A 26,100-nucleotide genomic window follows, 5' to 3' on the forward strand; every position below is an offset into this window, starting at 1 on the left:
TCAAGAACAGAGAATATTTAAGTATTTGCACTGTGCTGCATTCTCCAAGTGAAGAGAGTTCGGGTTATGTGGAGACATAAAATGATCCAATTACATCTGTTGCTCCCCACTGGATTTTTCTTTTTTTTTTTCATTCATTTCATTCTGATCTCTCTCTCTCTCTCTCCATTTTCTTACTTCAGTCTTTCTCTCACTTCTCTCTTGACTTGCTGAATATTTAAATTCGGCTTAACATTAATAATAAACTGCGCTGAATTCGTATATGACATTAGTAACTAAACTATAACTGTTAGGGGTTAAACAGACTAGTCGACTAAGTTAGGGTGACCAGACGTCCTCTTTTACCCGGACATGTCCTCTTTTTTAGACTTAAAATAATGTCCGGGCGGACTTTCACAAACGTCCGGGATTTTGTTTTTCTAGAACTTCCATAGAGTTTCGAGAAGTGTTTCGTTCACAAACTAGTCCCGCCCTCCCCTACTCCGTTTGGTTCGCTTGAGTGAGAAGGGGGCGTGGTGAAGTAGCGTAAAATCTTCTGATTGGACGGTCTGACTGTAGCGCTGCCGTTATTGGTCGATAACCTTCTCTGTAAACATTTAATTGGTCAGTCTGCACGTCAGTAGTCCTTGTTTACGTCAGGCAACGCTAGCTCATGTACCCACCCTCACCCTCAGCCTCAGCTTCAGCAGCTATGCCGAAACGAAAATGTAAGTTCTGATGTAAGGGTGAATTGAAAAAGGAATTCCCATGTTTTGTGTAGCAAATAAAGGTGTAAAGGACCTAAAAGCACACCTAGGTTCAGCTAAGCGTACAACGGCAGCGAGGGTCGAGACACCCCCCCCACCACCACCACAGTTTAGCATAAACACCACACTAAACTGACTGTGGTAGTCTGATAATATTTAAGAAGAAACTTATGCTATCCAGCATTGTGTTCTGCAAAGTTATGCTACAGTGCAATAAATATATTTCTGCAATGTTTAACCTCCGGAAAATGTAGCGTCCAGGGCTAACCGCTAACACTGTAATCAATACAGCACTCTAAACTGACTGGAGGGGTTTCAGCGCCGTTCACGGGTGAAAGAAGAGGACAGTAACAGCTCTGAGTGTAAGAGAAGTTTTGTTGTTTAAACAGAGACTTTTTATTTTTTAATGGACCAATATGGCGTTAATGTCTTGTTTTTTCTAAATTTAAATATCCACTGAGTGAAAAAAAATGTGAAGTCCTGCACAGATGTACCTTCGAATTTAAAATGGAGCCCAAGTTCATTTAGAGTTTGTTTCTGCTGTTCACTGAAGTACAATGTATTTGTTACTGCACATAAGTATTTAAAACGCTGTTCTTTGGTTTGATTTAATTCAGAAACTGGAACAGTATTGAGGGAAAAATATGACTGTGGATAAAATGTAGGCGTGGCACAGCAGGCAGGTAGTGTCACAGTCACACATGTTTAGGGTCCTGGGGTTGTGGGTTCAAGTCCTGCTCCAGGTGACTGTCTGCGAGGAGTTTAGTGTGTTCTCCCTGTGTCCACGTGGGTTTCCTCCGTGTGTTCAATATAATAAGTCAATATTACGTATGTAATAGAGCAATATCCTCATCTTGGTTCAGGTTTTTCAAAGTTTGCATGTATTTTCACTGTCTAAAATTTGACAAAATTCAGTTTTTTATGCAACAAGCAGAGAGATGGAAGCGTAGAATATGGGACACCTTATTATATGAGTCTGACAATGTGAGACTAGGAGTTCCTTAACCCAGAGAAAACAATTTCCCAATGCTGGGGGCTTAAAACTTGTCTAGTGACGCTTCGCATTAGGCATGGTGACCTTAGGCTCCTGTACAGCTGCTCCAGAGTGAATTGTGCATGCACAGTTGAATATCTGTCCACAGTGAGTGCACCATAATGTAGCTGAATTCAGTAACTATAATGGTGCCTACAAACTTTTGGACTTTCATGTGTATGAATTAGGGTGTGTGTACTCAGAGACAGTGTTTGAATGGCTATGACACATCTAATTGCTCTGCCAGTGGGCCTTTTCATGTCAGGCTGAATGTATGTGCTTCTATGTGTGTGTTTGTGTGGGTGCACATGTGCTCATCTGTGTTTATGGGTTCACTTTTTATTGTCTAACAGAATGAAATGCCTCTCATTGAGGCACACCTGTGGCATAATGGTGCTTTTTGTTCACTATAAACCATTGCTCTCTCATTTGCCATCCCACAATCCATCCATTATGTGCTAACTTGAGTGGTTTACACAAAAGACAACAAGGGCTGTGTCCCAGTGTTCTCTCTCTCTCTCTCTCTCTCTCTCTCTCTCTCTCTCTCTCTCTCTCTCTCTCTCTCTCTCTCTCTCTCTCTCTCTCTCTCTCCCTCCCTCTCCCATCCATCAATGCCTTTTTTCTGCCCCATTATTTGTCTCCTCTGTCTCTCACTTTCTTGCACTCTTCCCTATTTTTTTACTCTTTCTTATTCTGTCTTTCTCTCTCTCTCTCTCTCACACACACACACACACACACACACAGGTACAGTGTTAGTAAGGGTTGTGGTTTTATTGCCCATACACTGATATGTCCCTGAGGCTGTTAGGAGAGAAATAGGAGCAGAGATGCTGCTGCTGCTTCAGGGGGTCAATAAGAGAATTGTTCATAATAAGACCATTAACTGTAAGCTCGATCCCCAAGCGCTGAACAAATGGCTCCAGTGTGTTCTGTAGAGAGGGTTGAGGCCTGTGCTAATTTGTGCTGGTCGGTACACTATCATTTTTCCATGTCATCCTGAAGTAGATTGGCTGAGATGTTTTTATTAAAGCAGTAATCAGAAATTCCTGAGAATGTGTGTGTGTGTGTGTGTGTGTGTGTGTGTGTGTGTTTGTGTGTGTGTTTGTGTGTGTATGTATGTGTGTGTGTATGTGTCATGGCTGAATGGCAACTCTGTCTTCTGAGCATTAAGAGAAAACTGCAAAAGCTTCTGCCGTAGCATCCGTGCCAACACTAACTAATCTGATCTGTTTCCATGACATCCCATCTGCTTTTGAATAATGCACGCTTTCACACTGCCCCCTCCTACCATTTAGTCTAATTCATTAGAATCGTATCGGGACTGATGATTTTCAATGAGTGTTGCAACACCAAGCTCATTATACACCTCCTGGACACTGTCCCAATCTAACAGCAGTAATATCATAAACAAAGATCATATTTATATTCTACATTTGAATGTATTTGACAGAGGCTGAACTCAGGGTGAACGAGTTAAGGCAATGATTTATTCTGAAACACCCGACATATTTGGAATTGGAGGACAAAATAATATGTACACAACAGTGAGAGAGAAAAATAAAACAGTGAAATATACCACATTCCCAGTCTTTTTATGTTTTCTGCCAAAACAATGTGGGCGCATGTAAAATCTGTATGTGTTTTATATATATTCATATATTGCATCCTCTTCATTATACAAACAAATTTACATAAGATGGAAAAAAGAGCTCTCTGAGAATGACTTGATTTTTGGCAGGAGAATGATTAAGACCGCACTCTCTGTACACAGAAGTTGGCTGATTGGTTGGTTGGTTGATTGATTGATTGATTGATTGGTGATGATTTGTTGAGTGGATATTATGAAGAATACTCGTACTCCTCTGCACTCCGCCGGCCAAAGTCCATCCAGCCCAGATAATCTCTGTCCTTTATTCTGTGAGAAGGTGAGGCAACGGATTTAGGAGTGCTCCTGCGATGTGAAACTGAGAAACAGAGGAAGTGCTGTAGTGAGAATCATGTTAAGTATTCATCTTTCGAGGGAAATTTAAATATTTAGAATATGGTAAATGGATATAAATGTCTATACTGCTATATATAACATATACACATACACATATAAAAGTTTACATAAGAGAGTTTACATAAGTTGGAGGCTAATTTCTCCAGTTCTCCAAAGCGGACGGTTTCTGTGTGAGGAGAGTGAGTTCTACCTTTACTGCTGATGAGTTTGGCCAGGAGTTCATTGACCCTCTGCTCAGCTTTCTCCTGCTCCTGCTTGTCTTGTAGAAAATGGATCTGATCACTAGGAAACACTGAACGGGTGTGTCTCGTATGTGCAGCTACTGCCTTGTCCAGCTGCCCCTCAGCCAGGGAGTGTGTTGGGAGAGCAAGACCCCCGCTGCTGTACAGAGCCGCCAGCAGCACACACACACAGATCCCAGCGTTCATGACTGAAAGACACACATACATACAGAGCAGATGTCATGTACAGTCATTTGAAGCCAAACAGCAGGTAAACAGCCTAAATGCAATTATTAAGGAATCTAAAACACTAATGTGATAAATGAACAGAACATATTTGAACAATATGCACAATACCTTTAATAATATGCTGGAAAACTTCAAAATAATTTAGAAATTTAGATTTAGATTAGTAAATATCCCTAGATATCCCTAGACACTAGAGGGGACAAGGAGCAGGAGAAAAAAAAAACGATTAAGTCCTTCACTTTTTCACAGCTGTAACAGTTATACACACAGTCAATAAAAAACAAACCCTGCCATTCATTCTGCATCAATTCTGTGGCATTAAATATTAATTCAGTGGCCTGACTGAACTGTTCTTTAATGAACACTGTAGTGCGACTCTAAATCCATAACTTATTGTCTGGCTTGCCTTTCAGTACCTTGCGAGATGTTTTGTGTTATTACTATTCGTTTTCAGTATAAATGGTATATTCTATTATAATATATTAGTGTTTACCCTCTGTATGAAAGAACAAATATAATCTGCAGATACTATTCCATACTGCTCAGTTACAGTGGATGGATGGATGGATGGTTAAGCACAACTTAGCAAGGTTGCATTTTCTTGTGTGTAATTATAATACATGTTGAAACATTAGGGTTAGTTTCTCTGGATAATCTTAAGAGCTCAACAGTGAGCAGCTCAGTGTGACGGCATGAGTGAAGAAGCTTTAACATTTATACAAAATAAACATCACTAATATAACCATGTGACTGGTGTTTTAGGTTAACTGACCCTTAAATAACCCTGTCTTGTCCAATTTCTGATATTATTTATGCTCCTCACTGCATCACATGTGTGCAGAAATACTTTGTGAACTGTTACTATCCAAATAAAAACAAAGGCTTTCAAAATGGGATAATTTACAGGAGAAGGCAAAAACTTCTTAAATTATAATGCAAAGAAATGTAAAGATATTTTATTCCAGAACATTTTGGAGTATTTCTCTCGGTCCAGCAGTTATGAAATAGCCACGCCGTGTAAACAGATGTGATCAAATGATGTAGAGAAATGGAAATTAGTGAAAAACTAAAGCAAAAAAAACGCAGGTTATCTTTGAACAGAGCGAATACGTCTCACCAAAATGGTGAAGTACAGTACACAATACATACTCATTTTATAGTAACTGTCTTGCCTTAAAATGTAGTTGCCTGAAGTTTAATAAAGGACACATGATGACATACATAATGCTAAAATAAAGGGACAGAAATTTCCAGCCCTACCTTTGGCAGAGAGTGATGCTGAGCAGGATACTAGAGAGAGGGAGAGAGAGAGATATGTAGATAGAGAGGAAGAGAGCACACGCTGTGCTGAAGCTGAGGAACTGAGAAACTTCTGCTCACTGTGCAGGGGCCGCCTTAAATACCCCAGTGGAGTGGGCTGGCTCTGTGTGGCCTGCGTAGCTCTCTGCTCATCTGTGTTCAAGTGTGTGTGTGTGTGTGTGTGTGTATGCATGCATGCATGCGCGTGTCTGTGCATGCGTGTGTTTGCGCAAGCCTGACGCAGAGCAGACTATTTTATCTTCACAGGATACACACTATGACATTGTCACTCAAAGGGAGCCGGTTCTGGACACACACCACATACACCTTAGAGAAACCTCTGACCATGCTGCCCCTACATCTGCTGAGTTTAACACTTCTCTGAAGCATAATTCTACAATTTTGTTTTACTTTTACCCAAATTTCTCCCCAGTTTTCCATTTTCAGTTCCACCCATCTGGGTCTCTATTTACAAATCCCATTTCCAGAAAAGTTGGGACAGTTTATAAAGTGCAGTAAAAATGAGAATCTCTGAACTGTCTTTTTCATTCTTTTGAGCTTTATTTATCTCATAAATTACAAAGAAAAATTCCCTATGTTTTCGCTGACCAGCTTGATTGTGTTTTGTACATATAAACCAATTTTCAATTTGACACCAGCAACACCCTCCAAAAAACTCAGGACAGGGCAATTAAGAGTGAAAAGTTCATGGACAATTCATGTCACTATGTTCGGAAGCATTACATTATAAACAGTGTAATGTAAAATGTATAAAGAGCGTTCACTGAAGGCTCAGCCTTTGCAAGCAAAAATAGGTCTTTGCTCATCACTTTATTTCAAGCTTCATGGGAGAACTGTCAAACAGTTCAAACAGAATATTTATCAATGCAAGATTACAAAGAATTTAGGTCTTTCATCATCTACCATAGTTAATATAGTGACATGATTCAGGAAATCTGAAGAAATACCACCTGCAACATTAAGCTCTATTATACAAGGAGAAAGCCAATTCTGTGCAGAAATGCTAATGAGTTCTCTGGGCCCAAGTTCATCTCAGATGGTCCAATAGACAGTAGAAATGAGTGGTGTTGTCAAGAGTCAAGTATCAGCTTGTTTTTATGAAATATGGATGTAGTGTTTCTGTGCTAATGACGGAAGAGACCATCCAGACTGTAATCAGCGAAAGCCAACATCTCTAATGGGCTTTTACAGAGAAATATGCTGCCATCAATAAGGCGACTTGTCCTTTGGAAGTCAATGGTTATTTCAGCAGGACAGTGTCAGTACTTATTCTGTGTGTGCTTCAGCAACAGCATGTTACAAGCATCAAGTACTAAATGTGTTTATATTTACAGAATTAAATCTCACTAAAAACAAATTGGAAATCTTTCCCTGTTAGAAAGGCAAAAAAAACTATAGGCAGGAAATCTAAGTCTATTTTTGAAAATGCAGTTGGTTTTACACCTAAACCAAACAGTGTACGCTGTCAGGAACGTATACTCTTTTTTTTTTTTTGTTTCATGAAAAGTACAATCAGCAGTTTACATTTAGGGAATTAACGTGCTGGATTTAAACATTGTGTGTGGAATAAAGGCAAACCAAACATGTATATTTGCAATAGAATACGGCATGGACCCTAAATCATGCAATTTTTCTTCAACATTTATTTTTATTTTGTTATATACAGCAAAATCATCCAAATTTAATGCACCCATTTCAGTGAATGCACGCACACACACACACACACATACATTAGCGCACCCAGGCAGTGAACACACCCGCAGCAGCAAGCCCTCATCCCCAGGGAGCAGTTGGGGTGAGGTGTCTTGTACATGGGCTCCTGAGCCGTGGATTGAGGGCGGAGGACAAAGCTTAGTGCCTTTTTTTCCTTTCATTGCATGGAAAGGGTTGCTTTAGCCATAGAGTGTCTTTTTCACACACAATTCAAATATTAACATGCAGCATGGTAATCGCCTAAACCTGCTTTTAAGTGTGACTCTGGTTAAAGTGCACTGAAACAAATATCAAATCCTTGCTGCCTTGTTATTTACTTACACTAGCTGATTTTATATTATTTTCTGGTAAAAAAAAATTAACCAGAAAATAAAATGAACTTGACTTGAAAATAGTTATTTTTGCACTGGCATCAGCACAATTGTATTCTGTGCCTGAGAAAACCTGTCTGAAAATGTCTCTCTGTATCAGAGGTCCTGTCAGTATACACAGTCCTCCAGTCAGTTATTTCAACTTCACAATGCCCCCATATCTCTGTGCTCAACTTTGAAAACATGGCAGATTCTGGTCATAAAAAAAGCCCTGTCGCTGCTTAAGTGGGGAAAAATATGCTGTCCCCATAAATTAAATGTGAAACAATATAGTGAGGCAAAAGTGAACCCTGGAAGCATTCGTTTAAGTATTACATGTAAAGGACATGAAACTGGATGCTGAATTAGCAAGGTTTATAAACACAGTCTGTATAAAGCTTTGATCTGTATGAATGACCAGTTTTACATAACAAATTTATAAACCAGCTGTATATTTTTTATGATGGTGATTGATAAAACTCAAACCAGTGAGGCAGGCAGGTGTACATTTTGCTCTGAGCAATGGTAAGGACTGTTGAAATAATTATTATTATTCATTCATTTATTGTCTATAACCACTTATCCATTTCAGGGCCACGCTGGGTCCGGAGCCTTCCCGCAATCACTGGGAGCAAGGCGGGAACACATCCTGGAGGGGGCGCCAGTCCTTCACAGGGTGACACACTCACTCACTTTTGAGTTACCGATCCACCTACCAACATGTGTTTTTGGACCGTGGGAGGAAACTGTAGCACCTGGAGGAAACCCATGCAGACACAGAGAGAACACACCAAACTCCTCACAGACAGTCACCCAGAGCAGGACTTGAACCCACAACCTCTAGATCCCTGGAGCTGTGTGACTGCGACACTACCTGCTGCACACAGTGCTGCCCTCATTTTTATTATTTATATTAATATTATTACTCACTCATTTCTTTATAACATTTGAAAATAAGGTGAAACTGAAAGATAATAAGGGCATTGTGGTGGAACGACAGGTAGTGTTCACTGCCACAGAGCTCCAGGGTCCTGGGGACATGGCTTCAGCCTCCACCTCGAGTGAATATCTATGAGGAGTCTGGTGTCTAAAAACTAACCTTGGTATGGATTGACTGTGAAATTGGCCACTGTTCTGGGTGACTGGGTGAACATGTGGTGCCCTGTGATGGACTGGCTCCCTGTCCAGGCTGTGTTTCTGCCTTGTGCCCATTGACCCACAGCAACCCTTGTACTGAGGGATGGAGCAGTCAGAGAAGGTCTATGAAAAATGAAATATAAAAGTTGTTCTTATTAATGGCTAGTTTTTCTGTTCATATCAGGCTGAATGTATCTTAGTGGAGGTAGAACATCAGTGTAAATGTCATTTGGTGTTTGGTCTAAACTTCTTTGCTTGTGGATACTTTACTGCTCTTTGATGACGGTACCCAGAATGATTTGCTGATTATTTGCATGCATCACACTCTAATTGACCACTGCTGGCACCTGTAGATTCTAATTGCTGTGCACTATGTGCATGGGTGCAATTGGGAGGCCGCTCCAAAATAATTCAGTGTTTATTGTGTGGTAACCTATATTGCTAATTGGGGATACATGTCATGAATCTCGCCTAGTGCCACTTTAAGATTCATTAAAGTGAAAGGGAGCCGGTGCCTTCTTTTAAATTAGCGTGAATTCAACAATTATTCATGAGGAAAAGTGAGTACACCCTGTGAAGTATTTTGACATGTTACTCCTAGCAGTATGAACTGGTTGGTCCTGGTCTTACGCTGTCAGTGTGGTGGTACATATCCAGTGCCTTTAGGTAGGGAACCTAATTGTACCTTATTCTATTATAATTGTAGATTTTAAAGTTGTATTGATTTCATGTGCCACATTTTATCTCTAGGACTTATATAATGCTCTTTTATTTAACCCATTTATTTAATAAACCATTGACCTTTCCTTATGGAGAAGGGAATGTAATGTATCTTTAGAATTACAACTGCACTTTAAAACCACTTTTTGTACCTTTAGTGACCAATAATGTACCTCTTCTGTACCTTTCCCCCCTGGAGAGTATAGGTTAAACTTGTGTAAGCAGTGCCCATCCCTTTCCCCACCATTTCATGGAGTCAGAGAAATAAAGTGAGTGAAAAAAATAGATGTGCTAAAGTCAACACAACCAGGAAAACCAAAGCAAGTTCATCTGACTATTCATTCATTTGTTCATTTTTAACCATGTTATTCTGTGTGTGTAGATTGCTCAGCTACATTATACGAATAGAGCATTGTAATTTATGCTCTATAGGCAAACAAAATTTGACTCAGTGGCTATATATAGACGCCATTTCATTTGAAATTCTCAGTATTTAATTTGATATGCGAGCATCTCTACAACAAGCAGGAGCAGCAGCCAATGAGAGCAAACGGGCTCCATCTTTACAGCATTGTGTGTACTACAGTTCTGCTGCGTATTTTTGTGAAGGTGCAGGATTTGTGGGGCAGTGTTTCTGTGTGGGGATCTGCTCAGGTGAAAGATGGCATAGTGTGTGAGTTTTGTCTGTGTTTACAAATGGAGTGTTTACACTGTTATATCTACAGACAACAGAGCTATAAATATCCTGTGGTGTGATGCCGTATATGGATTCGGACACTTTGAAATCCATGTAGTCTTCTCTTGGCCTTCTCAGATAGATCTGGCTCTTCGTGGTTTTTAAGCAGTGTTTTGTGTTTCTTTAAATGCTTATTTTTGTTCAGACTTAGCTGTATATTTAGTAGGACGACCTATTCTGGTATCCTACTAACACTTTTAATATTTTACTCCCTGTTTACTGGCACTATAAATTATTCAGTGACCACGATGAAAGCAGGGTGTAAGTTATGCTGTTATGAAAGTGAGGAATTGAATTGTGGGTCTACAAGCAGGGCCTTCAGGGTTTAAGGGATTAACAGCTCCATCCAGTCCTGAGGCTATGGGTTATATGTTGCAATAATTAGCAACAATGCCTTGCAGAAGTGGAAGGGAGGATACACTGGTGTGTGTGAACCAGCAGGAGTCAGGGCTCTGTGTGTTGAGATTTTTTGGGGGGGCGGCGGAAGAGAGATCGGGAGTGGGAGAGTGAGGGTAGTGTTGCTGAAATGAAGGTCAGTGGGGAATAGTCTGGATAAAGAGCTTCCACACTCATCTTTTATATCTCACTTCATTCTGATTCTTCCCGGCTTCTCTTTGAGCAAACTGATAGCGTTCTGCTCGAAGAGGGGAGGGCTTTACACACTCTAGACCTTAGTGTGAATGCAGCTCCTGTGAAAGAGTTTTCATACAAGCCTCAGCTATCACTCTCTGATTGGTCAGACAAGCCCTTGGAGGATTCTGTATTCTCACAGGTTTGAGAAACATCTGCGATTCCATTGCCTTCATTGATTGTTTGTTGTCAACATTAAAAAAAAATAAAGTTGTGCTTGACTAGAGTTTTGGATGTGAAAAACGCTGTGGATGTGGCTTGGAATTCACTCAATCGCTCAGTCTCTCATGTTTAATAAAATCCTCCACTAATGGTGCACAAATAAAAATGACACTACGGGTTATTGCTATAAAGATGTGCACAATGTTCAATTAAACCCCTCAATCCAAAAAGGCTTGAAAAGGATTGCTTTATCAATTATCACATTTAATTTTGTTTATATCTCAGCAGTATGTCTTTAATTGAATTCTATCATAAAAGTGATTTTTAAATTTAGTACTACAACTAGCAGAGAATGTCTTTGTCTTTAAAGAGTTAACTGTTTTACTTACAATACAAATGTTTTCTTTGTTTGTGTACAGTATCCATATGAGATTTCTTAAATATTTAATATATGTTATGATTACTGGAGATTATATTACATTTCACATAGTATATTCACATACAAGGAACATTTACCTAAACTTCCATATGTGTTTACACTTTCACCTTTTCCATGATCAAGAATGAATCCTGGAGCTACAGAAGAAAGGAATATCCTTATCACATACTTAAAAAGGTTTAGCTTTTTAAACTACACAAAAAGGAAGGGCTGTAAATCAAATATTTATTTCTCTCATAACTTGCACAACCAGCTAGAGAAACAGTGCTATGTTTGTCTGTATATTCTGAAAAACATATATGTGTATCTTGAAAAATTATTGAACACTACACATTTTTTTACTTTTGTGAACTCCTTATTTTCTCAAAATCACAAAATCAAGTATTTTCCCTATAGACATTGCAAATGATATGAAAAGATAAAAGCCTAATCTGCTGGTTGTATTATGATTCAAACTCCTGGACTCTAAGTGCTTCAAGCATGCACAGAGAAAAAAAGAATTCCTAACAAGGGCACACTTGACCCTAAATTGGACAGACGTCTACCTGTGAATCATTAAAGTAACATCCACTCATTTTTGATCCAAAAAGTCACTGTTCAGGGGAAACAGAAGGAGCTCTGCATAAAAAAAAACTTGAACTGAGGGATAACAGACAAGAAACCATTAATCAAGAAACTCAGGGAATGTTGGGTCAAATGAGTGTGAGATAAAGGTGTTAGGCCTAAATTTAAAACACTATGTGTGAGGCAGCCCTAACCCATCAAACCTGTCTAAAGTAATACCATCCCTGCTTTAAAATATGGAGGTGGTAGTTCCAGTCAGTGAAGAGATTTTCATCAGCAAGGGAAAAATATCAAGTTAAAGTTAGTTGTCAGAACAGCTGTTTTATTATATTGCATTCAGCCATAATGGCTTGGGTGAGTTCAGGTACCGAAGTTGGATGATCTTTCTTGATCATTAATGCCTCTTGATTTTACCCCTTCACTTTTGAACTGCTCATCAGGCCTTTCTTTCAACCCCACCAGCCACCACTGCATGTTGGGAATGGCAAGAGTTGGCTTATGTGCAGGTGCTCCAGTGTTTTAATGGTGCTAGTGGGGAAACATGGTTTTAAACTCTGTTTTTTAAGTTGGAACGATATATTCCAGTGGGAAAAATCACAGTTGTTTGTACATGGATTAAGCTTAACTTGTCTGTAAAATTACCCATTTGTAACTCGAGTTGTTTATTGTTGTAGCACTTTCAGTAATGCAGTTAGCTATCTCCCGAGTTTGGAGATGTTTTCACCTTGTGATGCAAAACAGCAAAAATAAGTCAGTATTGCCCACCTATGGAGCAGGAATAGAGCAATCCTCATTTTGATTCATACTTTTCAACACTGAGTTACCTACATTGTCTAAAAAAGACAAAATAAACTCAAGACACTGGGACTTTGTAAACAGATTAGACTGGTTTTGAGCACACAAACAGACTGAAGAGCTAGCAAGTGGTGAGGAAACATCTTCTGAATTTTATTAAAAGTGTTTTTTGGTGAACGTCACATTTAAAAACTTGAAAAACATTTGAAAAGCTAACCCAGCAAAGGGTGCCCTTTAAAGTATCTGAATCCAAAAAGTTCTTCCAATATAAGGATGATTTAAGCAGGTGTTTTACTTTGTATTTTATATAGTTGAAGATGACTGAATCACATACAGGTAGTTCATAATGCTCTGAGGGCTATAGTCATGCATGAAATAGCAATTGAAAAACAATGCTTTCAGAAGTGCATTTACTGTATTGGGTTCAGAATAAAATCCTGATCACATGGCGTTTTGTGGCGTCATGCGGTCCAGCACAAGAGCCTGCTCTTCATAATGGATTTCCTTTCTCTTTGAAACAAACCCACTGGCTCACCCACACCTCTCCAAGATGAGTGCACAAACCTGCACTTGTGTTTAAGTGCCTCATTCTTCACCAATGAAGCTAACAATGATCACTGTTTTTAACAAATATGTCCTTTTCCACTGATAGATTAAAAAAAACAGGTGCATGACAATGTCCCTTAATTACAGAAACTTTTCATTATACAGTACAACATTTACAGTAAGGCTCACACAACCACCAATTTTGGCTTTGTGGGACACCTCTGAATAAACAGCTGATGAGCAATTTATCAACAACATCCATTTGGAGCATTTACTGCTGGAGGACCTTGACTGTCAGTCAGCACACATCCGTTCTTCAAACCATACAGATTTCACTCATGGCTGTGATATGGATATTTCAAATTAAAAATTCATCAGGCATCACATCTTTTAAATATTAACAAAACCGCCAACCTCCTACAAGTCCAATGTAAGGCAGCACATCATATCATCATGTCAAACAGAAATGAAAAATACAAAAGGATGTAAAGTTTCTACAGCTAAATTAGATGAATGCATTCCTTCAGGCGCTTCTATTTAAAATCTGTGATTTTTTGTGTGAACACTATTTTCATCATGTAAATGAAGGTTTCACTTGAGGTAGACCAGTGGGTTTCAGACTTGCTCCTGATGGGCCTCTGCACAGCACATTTTAGTGATTTCTCTGCTGCCAAAACACCTGATGCAACTAATGAGCAAATTAACAACCCCTTCAGAAGTTGAAGTGGGTGTGATTGAGTGAGGAGAAAACTACAACATGCAGGGCTGAGGCCCACCAGGACCAGGACTGAGAACCACTGGGGTACACTATGAAGCCCTTGCATTGATAAAGAAGTATTAAAACTATGGCTGGAATGAAAAGGATGAAATAAGAGCACATACTTTTGCAATTTATTACAATATATCCACAATATAACAAAGTTTAATTTTAATGAGTGTACGTCCAAGTCAATTCAGAAAACAAACTGCAGTACTTTAGAGAGCTTCAAAAGAGGCCATGCTAGAGTCATTGAGGATGATTTGGAAAAGTTCCAGATCGATCCCACAGGAGAACAGAACAGACATAAATGAAATATTTAATAATATAACATGTATTTTCTGCCTATTTCTTAAACAATGAATATAATGAATATTGAGTAATAATGAATATTGACTGGACCATTTAAAATGTAAGCCTGCAAGAAATATATAGCTGCAATAAAGTAAAGTAATGGTGCTTTAACACAGCATGGTTCCAGCTCTCCACTGCATGGAACCTACACGACTCGGCATGGCTCTTTTTGCTTTTCCACTGGCCAAATCTGGTACCTGGTCCTTGGAACCGGGTAAGATTTCAGTCCTAGCTTGAGTCATATAGAGCCGGACGCATCCGGTGGAAAAGCACCACAACTCAACTTCACACGGTTCAGCTCGCTTAAAGCTTGTCGCTTTTCCACTGGCAGGGCTCCCCCGTAGAAACCCCGTCTCTAATACAGGAATCGCTGGCTTTGAAAACCACAACAATGGCGGCAGTAAAAAAAAAATGTTTACTCATTGTTTTTGTTTTTTTGGACTAAACACGGCTTTCACTGGAAATTATCAACATTAGTACTTACTCGGCACAGTTGGAACTCCAAGTGAGCTGGGACTGAAAACCTACCTGGCTCAAGGGACCAGGTTCCAGATTTAGTCAGTGGAAAAGCAAAAGAGCCGTCTGGAGTGGAGTAGAGTCGTGTAGGTTCCATACAGTTTAAAAGCGCTATAAGTTAGTTAAACGGTCATAATATTGTTTTGCCAACTAATGATACTGCTGACAAGTGTTCTGACTGGAGAAGTGAGAAAGTGCCCATTCATATTACAATACATACAGTTTTAAAATTGTGATTAAAAATGAATAAATAAATATTTACTTTCCAGCAGCATGGTTTCATAAATTTGAACATTTTTTCAGATTTAGAGAACACACAGACCACAGAAAATTCAGGCATAAACACTGCTGGGTTTTGTGTCCTCTTGTTGTGGATAGTGTGTAAGGTTTAGGCTGAGGTAATGAAGGGGAGATTAGCTGGTTAGTTGGGAGTAGAGTTAAAGGGCTCTGCACACCTTACTTTAATGGGGGAGTACTGTTTCCATTCAGCCTTATTCTCCTGTGTCCTCCTCATAAGTGTGAACATCCTCATTAGAGTATATAGGGCTAAGTGGACTCCAGCTGACCAGTGCTGACTTTGTAATAACAGTTTTCCCCTGCCCTCTTTTCCAATTTCTTGCTTTTCCATAGAGCGAAAGCCTCACAGGGACAATTAAACTTGTGGGCAAGGTCACAGCCTTCCAGAGCTGCTCCCGAGCCGAGGAAGATCTCTCATCAGAGCAATAGGAGCTTTATGAATAGCAATGAGGGTAAATCCAGCCGAGAGCAAACCGCCCATCCACCCTCCACACAGTGTGTTTGAGAAGGAAAAAGACAACATGATTCATTAAATAACCCAGTCGCACAACCTATCGTTTGGAGTGGGCACAGAACGCTGGCACATGAGAGTGGCAATTACTTAGAGTGTGTGAGTCAGAGGAGAGACAGCCTTTCTACTGCCACTTCCTCGCCCCTCCTGCCACACACATACTTCTGCTCTCCGAGATCCAGTCAATCCTCAGAGCTATTCAGAGCTAAGTCTCACAGCGTTTCCAGAAGGACACATAGCACAAAAACAATGAGCAAGTGGCAGAGCAATTCCCCTAGCACCACACTGTAAAACTGTAAAAGTCCACTATCATCAAAGTTTCACCAGAATCTGCAGTTGGGATGGCTCAAGATGTTTCTGAGAGCTGTACAATATCCTTCACAATCCAAAAGTGTGAAGAAAGGCATGTCCAAATTGTGAATTCATTGTATGTGTAAATGATGTTGAAGATAACATTGTCGCTGTCCAATTAAAAACATGTTTCTCCCATCATAGTAATTTTACAGGAGAAGGAAAAAACCTTCATAACTTTCCATGGAAGTCAGTGTAAAAAGATTTTATTCCATCTAATTTTGGAGCATTTCTATTGATCCATTCAATAGAGAGGCACAAGTTTATGTAACAAAGGCAGTGCAGGTGGCACGAGTGGCAGTGCAGGTAGCCAGGAGCTCATTAGAACTAAGGGATATGTCAAGTGCAATGCGGAAGAGCGGGCCTTGGGTCAGGTGAAACATGGAAATATTTAGTAAGGCCACATCACCAGAGAGAAGGCAAATGATAACTAGATTTATTCACTATCAGGAACAGGAGGCACGGTGTGCAACAGCAGAGTCACAGGCAAAACAAGGCCAATGGCTTCGCTGGGAGAATCGGAAGATCAATTGGCAAGAACTTAGGGCACTGAGGGCAAGTCCTATTAAGTTTTTGCTTGGAGTAACTAACAACGTCTTTCCAACTCCAGTGGGACAGTGGGTAGTTTAAGACCCTAGATGTAGATTATGTACAGGGGTTGGCACGCTGAAACATATTCTATCAGCTTGTAAGGTGAGTTTGTCACAGGGGAGATATACATGGAGACATAATCAGGTACTAAGGGTTTTAGCATGTTTGTTGGACAGCAAACGCTTAAAGATAAATGCATTGATGAGTGGGTGAATGAGTGGATATATGTATGTGAGTGAGCATGTAGGGCTGTCCAGTGATGCTGCATTAGTGGCAGTTTCAAAAGAGGCAGTGGATTTCATCAAATGTCTCTGAAATAGCTCATGTTTGTTTTGAGCTCCGCGGTGTCAGAAATTAGTGAGAGACATTGTTAGGGGGATGTCAGCTCATAGTTAATGAGTTAATGGGGTAGAATTGGAGAGGAATAATGATTAAGTTAAAACTTGGCATATATCAAAATATATAACAATTGTAAAAATGGAAATGCTGTTTATGTAACTAAGTCAGACCACATTTCTTGATGTATTATGTAAATGCTCTCAGAGTCAGGTTGTTGTAGTATCTGAGTGTAGAACAGTCAACAACAGCAAGATAGCCCCAATGATTTCTCATCACATCAAATGTGGAGTTCTAAAGAGCCATCACAACAGAATTCAAACACTGGACTTGAAAAGACAGCTGATTTACTGAATGCGTACGGAGGGTAATTAGGTTGATTAAAAACAGCTGAAGCTAATCCAGGAGAGAGGAGAGCAGGAAGGGGCTACTACAGGTGTGTGATAGCGTGTGTGTGTGTGTGTGTTGGGGTGGGGGTATAGTCTATTATTATTCTACTCTTACCCCTACTGGATATTTTAGTTTATAAGTCAGTTGGCGTGACCCGATTTACTCTGTAATGTGGCGCTACACCCGCCTTGGGGGAGAGGTTAAGCTCTTCATCTGGTTATTATTCAATATGGGTTTGTTGACGTGTCGTTTAAATGCACAAATGGGGCTGCATAAAATGTCCCCAGTGTCACACTGTACAAAATGGTAGAGGGCAGAAACTGATTTATAATGCTTGCAAAATTTGGAGAGATATATTGACTTTGTTCATCTGAATATAAACCACTGACGATGCTTACTACAACCACTCACAACACCCAAATAGTGGACTTGCATTTTGTTATTTACTCAGCAATATACTTTCACTGCTTTCTCTTTATATTTAAGGGCACATATTATACCCACTTTTCACAAGTTACCACACTTCCCTGCAGGACTGTAACATGCTTAGGTCAAAATACCACAGGATGTTTTTACCCCGTCTAAACAGCCCTGTTCAGAACGCCCAGTTTCACCACCTGTTCCTTTTAATGAGAATCAGCCACAGCGCACTTCAGTGCGAGAGCTCAGTGCTGTTTCTCACTACCAAGAACACAAATAATTATAATAAATAAATAAAAATGATAAAATAAGATTTGGATACTCTAGATGAACATTCTTGAGAAGTCACCTTGCAAGAGCAAATTCATGATGCCGCAGTGAATGATGGGACATTCATGTTGTTCTCGTTTGGTGAATCATGAACCGATGTGTCCTGGTTATTTTGGGGTGGATCGAGAACAACAGCTGGGTACTTTAACCATCCTTGGCGTTTGCGTTCTTGAGTATTGGAACATAAATTTAGCAGTGGAAGATAACTTCAAGGAAGACCACGAAAACAAGCAATAAGAACAAACAAGAACAATTATTAAGAGACAGCGCAGGAGTGAGGAGCAGGCCTTTTTGTTTGGTTCCCTTTCTTCTCTGCTCTGATTTTCTGTACAGATAATTCATCAGTACACATATTCTTCACTTATTGTGTTTGTTTTGTGCTGCTTAATTTGACCTTTGCACTCTCACATAAAATCAAAAAAACCTGCCCAGTAAAGTGACTGGAGATACTCAGATGAGGAGGTGGGAACATTCTAAATAGCCGGCACTCTACAGAAGATGCAGCACAAAATCAGAACACCTTGTTTTATTCTGTGTCTTCAGACTTTGGCAGATCACAATAAAGAGACTGGGTTGTTTTATTTCACAGTGTGTGGGTTGGTAGGCTCCAGATCCCCACATTAATGTGCTAATGCACTGAAAAGTGTTTTGGGTTTTTTTTTTTTTTTTTTTTTTTTTATTTCAAAACAATGTATTTTTTTCTCACTCTCAAGAAATCTTTGGATCATCGAGTCCATGAGTAAAATATATTGCAATAACATAAACATAGCCAAAATTGAGTGAACTGTAAAGATAATTTGCAGGTGATATATTTTATCCATGTGGATATGAGCTATAAATCCAAGCCAGGCAAATTCAATGCATTGTTTTATTCAGTGCTGAGAAATCCCAGTGCAGTAGCTGAAGGTGAAGGCCAGTGTAAATCTACCCTGATATAAATGTGGCCTACAACTGCACATATCTGATCCACTAAAGCTCAGCTTTTGAGCTTCTCGTGTGTTCAGCTCTAGTGTGCAGCCATGCAGATCCTGACTGACTGCTGTGTTGCATAGCAACAGCCAAGACTCCATCATCCGTCCTTCCTTCCCAATGGGAACAGCTACATCCTTGGAAACCCCCAAGCAGGCAAGTGGCACAGCTGGGATTCAAACCCATACTCATGCAATGGGAAAAGTATGTTTCTCAACATGGGACAGAAGACTGTGGGACTTGAAAAAATTACTTTGCAACTCAGACGCGTTCCATAATTGCTGGATGACTGTGGACCGCATTACTGCATAGTTATTCTTGTAATGCCTTTAGAAGCAGGAAGAATGCATTTCCCTAACAATATTAAGTCATTTAGGACTGCAGCAGTTTGTATCTGAGACAGAAAGCAAATGACACACAAACTATTTTGTGAGATGCTAATGTTAGAGGGCAGCAGTATTGATTTGTCAGATTCCTGAAAAAATAAAACAAGTGTACTTTCCAGGCTTAACACCAGAGAGAGTTAAGTAAGACATGACATGAGCAAGATATTTTGTACAGTCTTGTGCCCACTTAATATTAAAGTGAAGCATTTCCTACTGTTTATCCAAATGTGAGGGGTAATACTGCATGATCTGAGCTCCAAACACAATGCTATTGCTGTTCTTTAGAATGCAGCATATTTCTGGACCAAGGCTAGCGCATTCACAAGAAAGAATCAAGGGATCACTTGTGGTAGTGAACACACTAACACACTCTAGTAAACAATTCTTCACACACACTAAGAGCAGTGAACACAGCAGCATTTCAGGTGATAGGTGCCTTGTTCAAGTGCACTACAGCTGTGGATGTATTTTTTCCTGCCAGTACTGGGAATTGAACCAGCAACCTTTCTGTCTTTAGCTCAACTCTAACCTTAAGGCCAATAGGCCTCTTAAACAGAAACATAAAACATAAGAGACAATGTTTGGCAAAGTTCTGTCTGCTGAAAATAATAATGTCATTACGTCTGTGATTACAGACTATTAGATTAACATGGATAGAACTGAAAATGCTGTATACGAACATCCAGTTTCTATCTGTAACAAAGCAAGCATTCAGCTGTAATTAATCCAAGGCTATTGCTTTCAACTGTTAATTACTTTGAAATTTCATGGTTGTCATTGTTCTTTGTCTACATCTGATTCTCTCTGAAAAGAGGACGTTCTATGATTAATTAATGCATAATTAAATGGTTAAGATAAATAGTCAGTTTGGTTTCATGTAAAATGTTTAATTCTGGAGAAACATTCAAATTTTTTTATTGCCCCTAAAAGCCACAAGAAAAGCCTTAAGGAAAGGATTTGGCCTAAAAAGTTACGCAGAACGCTGTAAAGCAAAATAACATCCACAAAATGTACATTCCCATAAATTGCAAGTTAATACATGGTTACAGAATATGTAAATGTTTATTAATATTATGTGAGGTACTTTTTTAAACTAAAGGCGTACTTTATACTCTTTTATAGGAAGAAAAAAAAAACATTAAGATTATTAAGTCTTATACTCTTATATTTACAAGTATTTGTCCATTACCAACATCACACATGAACCCTCAGATATGTCCAGGCCCATTAAAGGAAACTGATACTAAATACAATAAATGTTGTGGAGTTTGTAGCTCATCATCACTGTGAAGAACTCAGAACTGATGTGTTTCTCTGTAATGCATCAGTTCTCATTGTAACATTTGGGATGAATTTGTTTGTAACTCAGTGACTGAATAATCCAGAAGTTTTTAAACGGTAATTGAATTCCCCTTTAAACACATGTGGGTACATACAAATACCCACTCGCTGCAGCTGCCAGTATTTTGAACAGATTTTCAACAGCTTCTTCTCAGTTCCCAAGCAGTGGATATTCTGAAAATAACTGTGTTTTACAATACGTTTAGCCTGAGGTTCTTTTCCTGCTCTAATGGAGGACTGCCGGACTCCTCTGCACACCATCTCTTCCGTTCCTGATTCAGAAACTCACAGCCAGTCTGTCACTTCCCCCTGAGCCCTCCCCAGAGACCCCCACAGCCTTCGGCTTACACCACACACTTGCACTCCCTCTCACTCACACACTCTCACACACTATCACTGCCACATTTCCTGCTCTTCAAAGCCACAAGACAGCAAAGCTCAACTGAGCCACTCTGTGAGGAGTTATAATGTGATTGCGTATGTCATGAGCCGGAGGAAACATTAAGGCATCAGAACAAAAAACAAGACAAATATAAGCAGAAAATCTTAAGATCATTATTTTTAGATATTATCACCTTCATGTATCATTATATAAAGCCTTTCTGTGTCATCACTCGGCAGAATCTGCAATAGAGTGTCATCCATAGGACTGAACTATTAAAGTACATTTATCAAAAAGAGTGTAAGATATTAAACAGGTTTATCTCTGTCCTTATGTGTTTTTTACTCTTTTTCAGTTATTTAAAGAAGGGGGCTCCCGAGTGGCACAAGTGTTGGCCCTCAGATCTGCAGATTGCTGGGGATGCATCAGCCATCCGTGGAGTCAGATAGAGCATAATTGGTCTCTCTCTATCCCTCTCTCTCTGGGTAAGTACAATGAGCATCCTTTTTCACATCTTTCTCCATGTTATTAGTCAATGAGGGCATGTGTTAACTGGCATAACAGAAATGGACAGTAAGTGTTCTCCTGTAAGTGTGTTGAGTTACTTAATGACACTATGTTAGCTGCACTGGAAATAGAATTTCTCAGAGGAAATGTCTATGCATTCACTCTAAAATATCCAGACCATATTTGTAAGAAAATTTGAGAAATTCTATAAATAAAGATATTAACTCATCAAAGACAAATAAAAATGTTTTGTTGTTGTTGTCTGTGAAATTTACTACGTGATTCTGTTCAAATATGCAACTTAACATTTAAAACTAAACGTAGCACAAAAAGTAAGGAAATTTGTGTTTGTAGATTATTTCTTTGTTGTAACAATGCTTCTTGGCGATAATGCTTATATCGTTGAAAAACCTGTGAAAATCCCTTTTAAATGGTGCCACATTTGTAAGGAACATGCATTTGTGGGATGAGCAGTAGAGCTGAGTATGTGGGTTGAGCCCATGAAAAATTTGCCAAATCTTCTCTGCCATTCACAAACAGCTTATATTGCTGTTGTTACTGACACTTGTTTTGAGCTTCTGGTACCTGATTGCCAGCACCTGTGAGCATGGGCCCTCCTACAGTGGTCAGTAGGTGTCTGCTCTAAGAATTGGCTTGCCACGTTCAACTGATCTGGATAGGGCCTGTGCAATAGGGCAACTTCAAACTGGTGTTCCACAAAATCAAGTTGTGGCATTATTTGGAGTGAGCCCTAGTACCATCTCCAAATTGAAGTTCTATATAATGGGGGATGTCAGAGACAGGTTGTGAAGTGGGCGTCCCAGGAAGACGACACCCCAAGAAGATCATTTCCTCACCCTGTCAGTATTTACGTACCGTCTTCTACAGATTTGCAGTTAAGGTTTGCAGGACGACATGGCCGATGGCTCTCTGCCCAGACAATCTCTGCACATAGCCAAACTCCAGTCTCATCAGGCTGCCAGGACTGCCCTTCACTGTCAGGCCCGTTTGCGCTGGTGTCTGCAACACATGCACTGGAACCTGAACATAAGGAGGAACATTATGTTCAGTGATGAGCCTACAGCAGTTGGATTGTAGGGTCAAAGTGTGGAGAAGATGCAGAGAATGCTGTGCTGATTGATGCACCGATAGAGTGACATCTTTTGGTGGCAGCAGTGTGATGGTTTGGGGCGGCATCTCCCTCACTGAGAGACAGAGATATCAAGATGAAATTTTGCAACCAGTGGCAATCCCATATTTCCACAGTCTGGGACCAAACGCTATCCTTCAGGATGACAACGCTTGTCCAACAGAGTGGGGTTTATCAGAGACTACCTCCAGAATTTGGGAGTGGAGAGGATGGAATGGCCTGCCAGCTCCTGACCTCAACCCCATTGAACACTTGTGGGATCAGCTTGGGAGTGCTGTTCGTGCCAGAGTGAAAAACACAACCACGTTGTCTGATTTGTGTCAAATGCTGGTTGAAGAATGGGATGCCATACCACAGCAGTGTGTGACCAGGCTGGTGACCAGCATGAGGAGGAGGTGCCAGGCTGTTGTGGCTGTGTATGGTTCTTCCACACGCTACTGAGTCTCCTGTTTGTTAAATGAATAAATTGTTAAATTGCCAATATGTCTTGTTTCTTCAAACTTCAATCATCCAGTCCAGCAAACAACAAACGAGTCAATGGCAAACAGCTGCCAAAACAATGGCAGAGAATAAGCTGGGCATAACCCACATACTCAGCTCTACTGCTCATCCCACAAATGCATGTTCCTTACAAATGTGGCACCATTTAAAACAGGAATTGACAGACTTTCCAACGATATAAGATTTATTGCCAAGAAGCATTGTTACAATAAAGAAATAATCCGATTTCTTTACTTTCTGTGCTAAGTTTATAAGGAGTAATCCTAACCCTAACCCCATGGGGGATGAACAGTGCTAAATGTACAGTAGGTAAGATAAGACAGCATGAGGAAATAAAATGTCAGCCCCATGTACATGGCTTCCAAAAAATGGTTGTGTCCCAAGGAAGAATATTCGTTTAAGAAGGAGGAAGGAACCCAAGAGAGCAATAAAAAGTAAATGCCTGAGCACAACCTACTTATGACCAAATGGCTGGCCTCAGGGCTTTGCACTGAAACATGCAGTTGTTCACTGAAATGACTGTATAACAGAGGTACTGGTCCAAAGAGCCTTTATGTAACACGGCAGATCATTATTCACTGTATAAAGCAAAGCAAGCTTTGTCATCACAGTCCACAGATCAATAAACTTTCATCAGGTTTTTTCACCTAATTTTCCACTTTGACAGGTTTGGGGGGTTACAGTGCTGTTCCTTTTGTTAAACTGGCCACTAGCAAATTTCACAGTTTACAGCGCTACCAGACGAATGATGCGCCTCTGTGCCTCGGGCAGAGAGAGAACAATCACCAGCTTTAACACCTTTACTTCTTCAGACCTCAGCCTTGTGTGAACAGGAGGGTGTAACTCCTGCTCATGTATAATACTGATAAAAACTGTTGACTGTTGATGACACTTCACTATTTATATCTATTTTTCCTTTCTTTTTTATTAAAAATTGAGAGATTGAACACCACCAAAATTCTGTCCTACACATTGGGTGTCGAGTGTACTGCCTGTTTCTTTTAAACCAAGTTACCCTAATCACATTGTTTTGAAAAGTCCAGCAGCTTCTTTGTTTGATTTCCACATTTTTCACAGGCTTTCAAAAAGCCCTAAAAATGCAAAACTTTTCAGTGCACATTACATTTTGTATTAGGTTTATTTAACCTTTAATTTAACTTGAATTTATTTTAATGTCATTAATTCATTGCCTGTAACCGCTTATCCGGTTGAGGGTCGCGGTGGGTCCAGAGCCTACCTGGAATCACTGGGCACAAGGCAGGAATGCACCCTGGAGGGGGCGCCAGTCCTTCACAGGGTGACACACACTTGCACATACACTCGCACACTCACACCTATGGACACTTTTTTTGAGTCTCCAATCCACCTACCAATGTGTGTTTTTGGACTGTGAGAGGAAACCGGAGCACCCGGAGGAAACCCATGCGGACACGGGGAGAACACACCAACTCCTCACAGACAGTCACCCGGAGCAGGACTCAAATCCACAACCTGCAGGTCCCTGGAGCTGTGTGACTATTATTTATATTGTTCTATTATATTAAAATATTACAATTCTTAAATCTTTAGGTCTCTACAGACATCCTATAAACAACAGTTCACCTATGAATGCATTTATTTCTTTATCTACTCTGCTGTATGTGTGCATTTACAGAGAGAGAAAGATACAGAGTGAGAGCACATTTGAATGAACAATCAGAAGAGAAGGTCTTATAGAGCACGGACAGCATTCAATCCCTCATCCACACTGGTCTCTGGTGCTCAATAAGGCCAGCCACAGGTTCAGAGCGGAAACTGTGTAATGATGGAACCGACACCAAAGACACAGAAAGCAAATTGGCTCCCAAGGGCAATAGAGTGATGTTTAGAGCCGTACAGATCATTGCTGAGGAGCACTATTGCAAGAGGAAGGCTTTGACAGATGATAGAAATCTAATGGCACTGGAGGGAAGAGATTTCATACAGGACCAAAGGGCCCGAGTCTATCAGTGAGCTGAGTGTCTTCTCCAACAGCTGCAATCAGCCCTGTTTTTGGTAAATGGACTTTCTTTTTAGGATGTATTGATAATTTTTGTGGAGCTGATATTCAGGGGTCATCCAACAAATGCATGAATCAATTAGTTGTCATGATCATTTGCATTTGTGTGCCATAAGTATGTACTTGTCGTGCATTAATCAGCCGTAGTGGGCTGTTTTCACACGGATTCATGGAGATCTAATTTCCCTTGTGTGAGGACGGTTGAAAGACAAGTAGGATACCAGAGCTGAAGCCTTTCAAGAGCAGAAGAAGAATCTCCACTAAGTTGGGTGAGTGAAAACTGACAGTGTTCTTGTGACAGACCAGTTGTGTGTAATTTGTGTACATCCTCCTTCACTGATACATTCCCCATCCTAAATTGAGAATTGTGTTGTTATTTCAAAAACTGGATTTTAAGCCATATGCTGTGGTAAAAAGACACAATAGAGTCCAGATGCCATGGTTCTGCTTTTCCAAACAGCCGGTTGGCAGGTATTGTATATTGTTTTTTGTTTGTTACAGAGGTGTTCTGATGCCTGCACGTCCTTGTCTAAACTCAGCTGGCTGCTATTCTGTGTCAACACAGCTGGGCGAGTACCCCCCTCCCCCTCACCCTGTTCATACTTCTCAC

General features: G+C 40.1%; 1 protein-coding gene and 1 long non-coding RNA gene across 2 annotated transcripts; one reads left to right on the forward strand and one right to left on the reverse strand.

The window, feature by feature from the left end:
* The first annotated feature begins 1,050 nt into the window (after positions 1-1,050).
* Positions 1,051-26,100, forward strand: LOC136707993 (uncharacterized). Its single transcript, XR_010804305.1, has 4 exons — positions 1,051-1,108; positions 21,650-21,779; positions 25,107-25,759; positions 25,992-26,100. It is a non-coding gene; the product is annotated as an uncharacterized lncRNA (long non-coding RNA).
* Positions 3,253-5,640, reverse strand: ccka (cholecystokinin a). The gene is made up of 3 exons (XM_066683853.1): positions 5,512-5,640; positions 3,972-4,211; positions 3,253-3,743 (listed from the first exon to the last, which is right to left on the reverse strand). The coding sequence occupies exons 2-3, from the start codon at positions 4,207-4,209 to the stop codon at positions 3,619-3,621; spliced, it is 363 nt and encodes a 120-aa protein (XP_066539950.1). The 5' UTR covers positions 4,210-4,211; positions 5,512-5,640; the 3' UTR covers positions 3,253-3,618.

This window comes from Hoplias malabaricus, chromosome 10 (genome assembly GCF_029633855.1).
Source record: "Hoplias malabaricus isolate fHopMal1 chromosome 10, fHopMal1.hap1, whole genome shotgun sequence".
NCBI classification, from domain to species: Eukaryota; Metazoa; Chordata; class Actinopteri; order Characiformes; family Erythrinidae; genus Hoplias; species Hoplias malabaricus.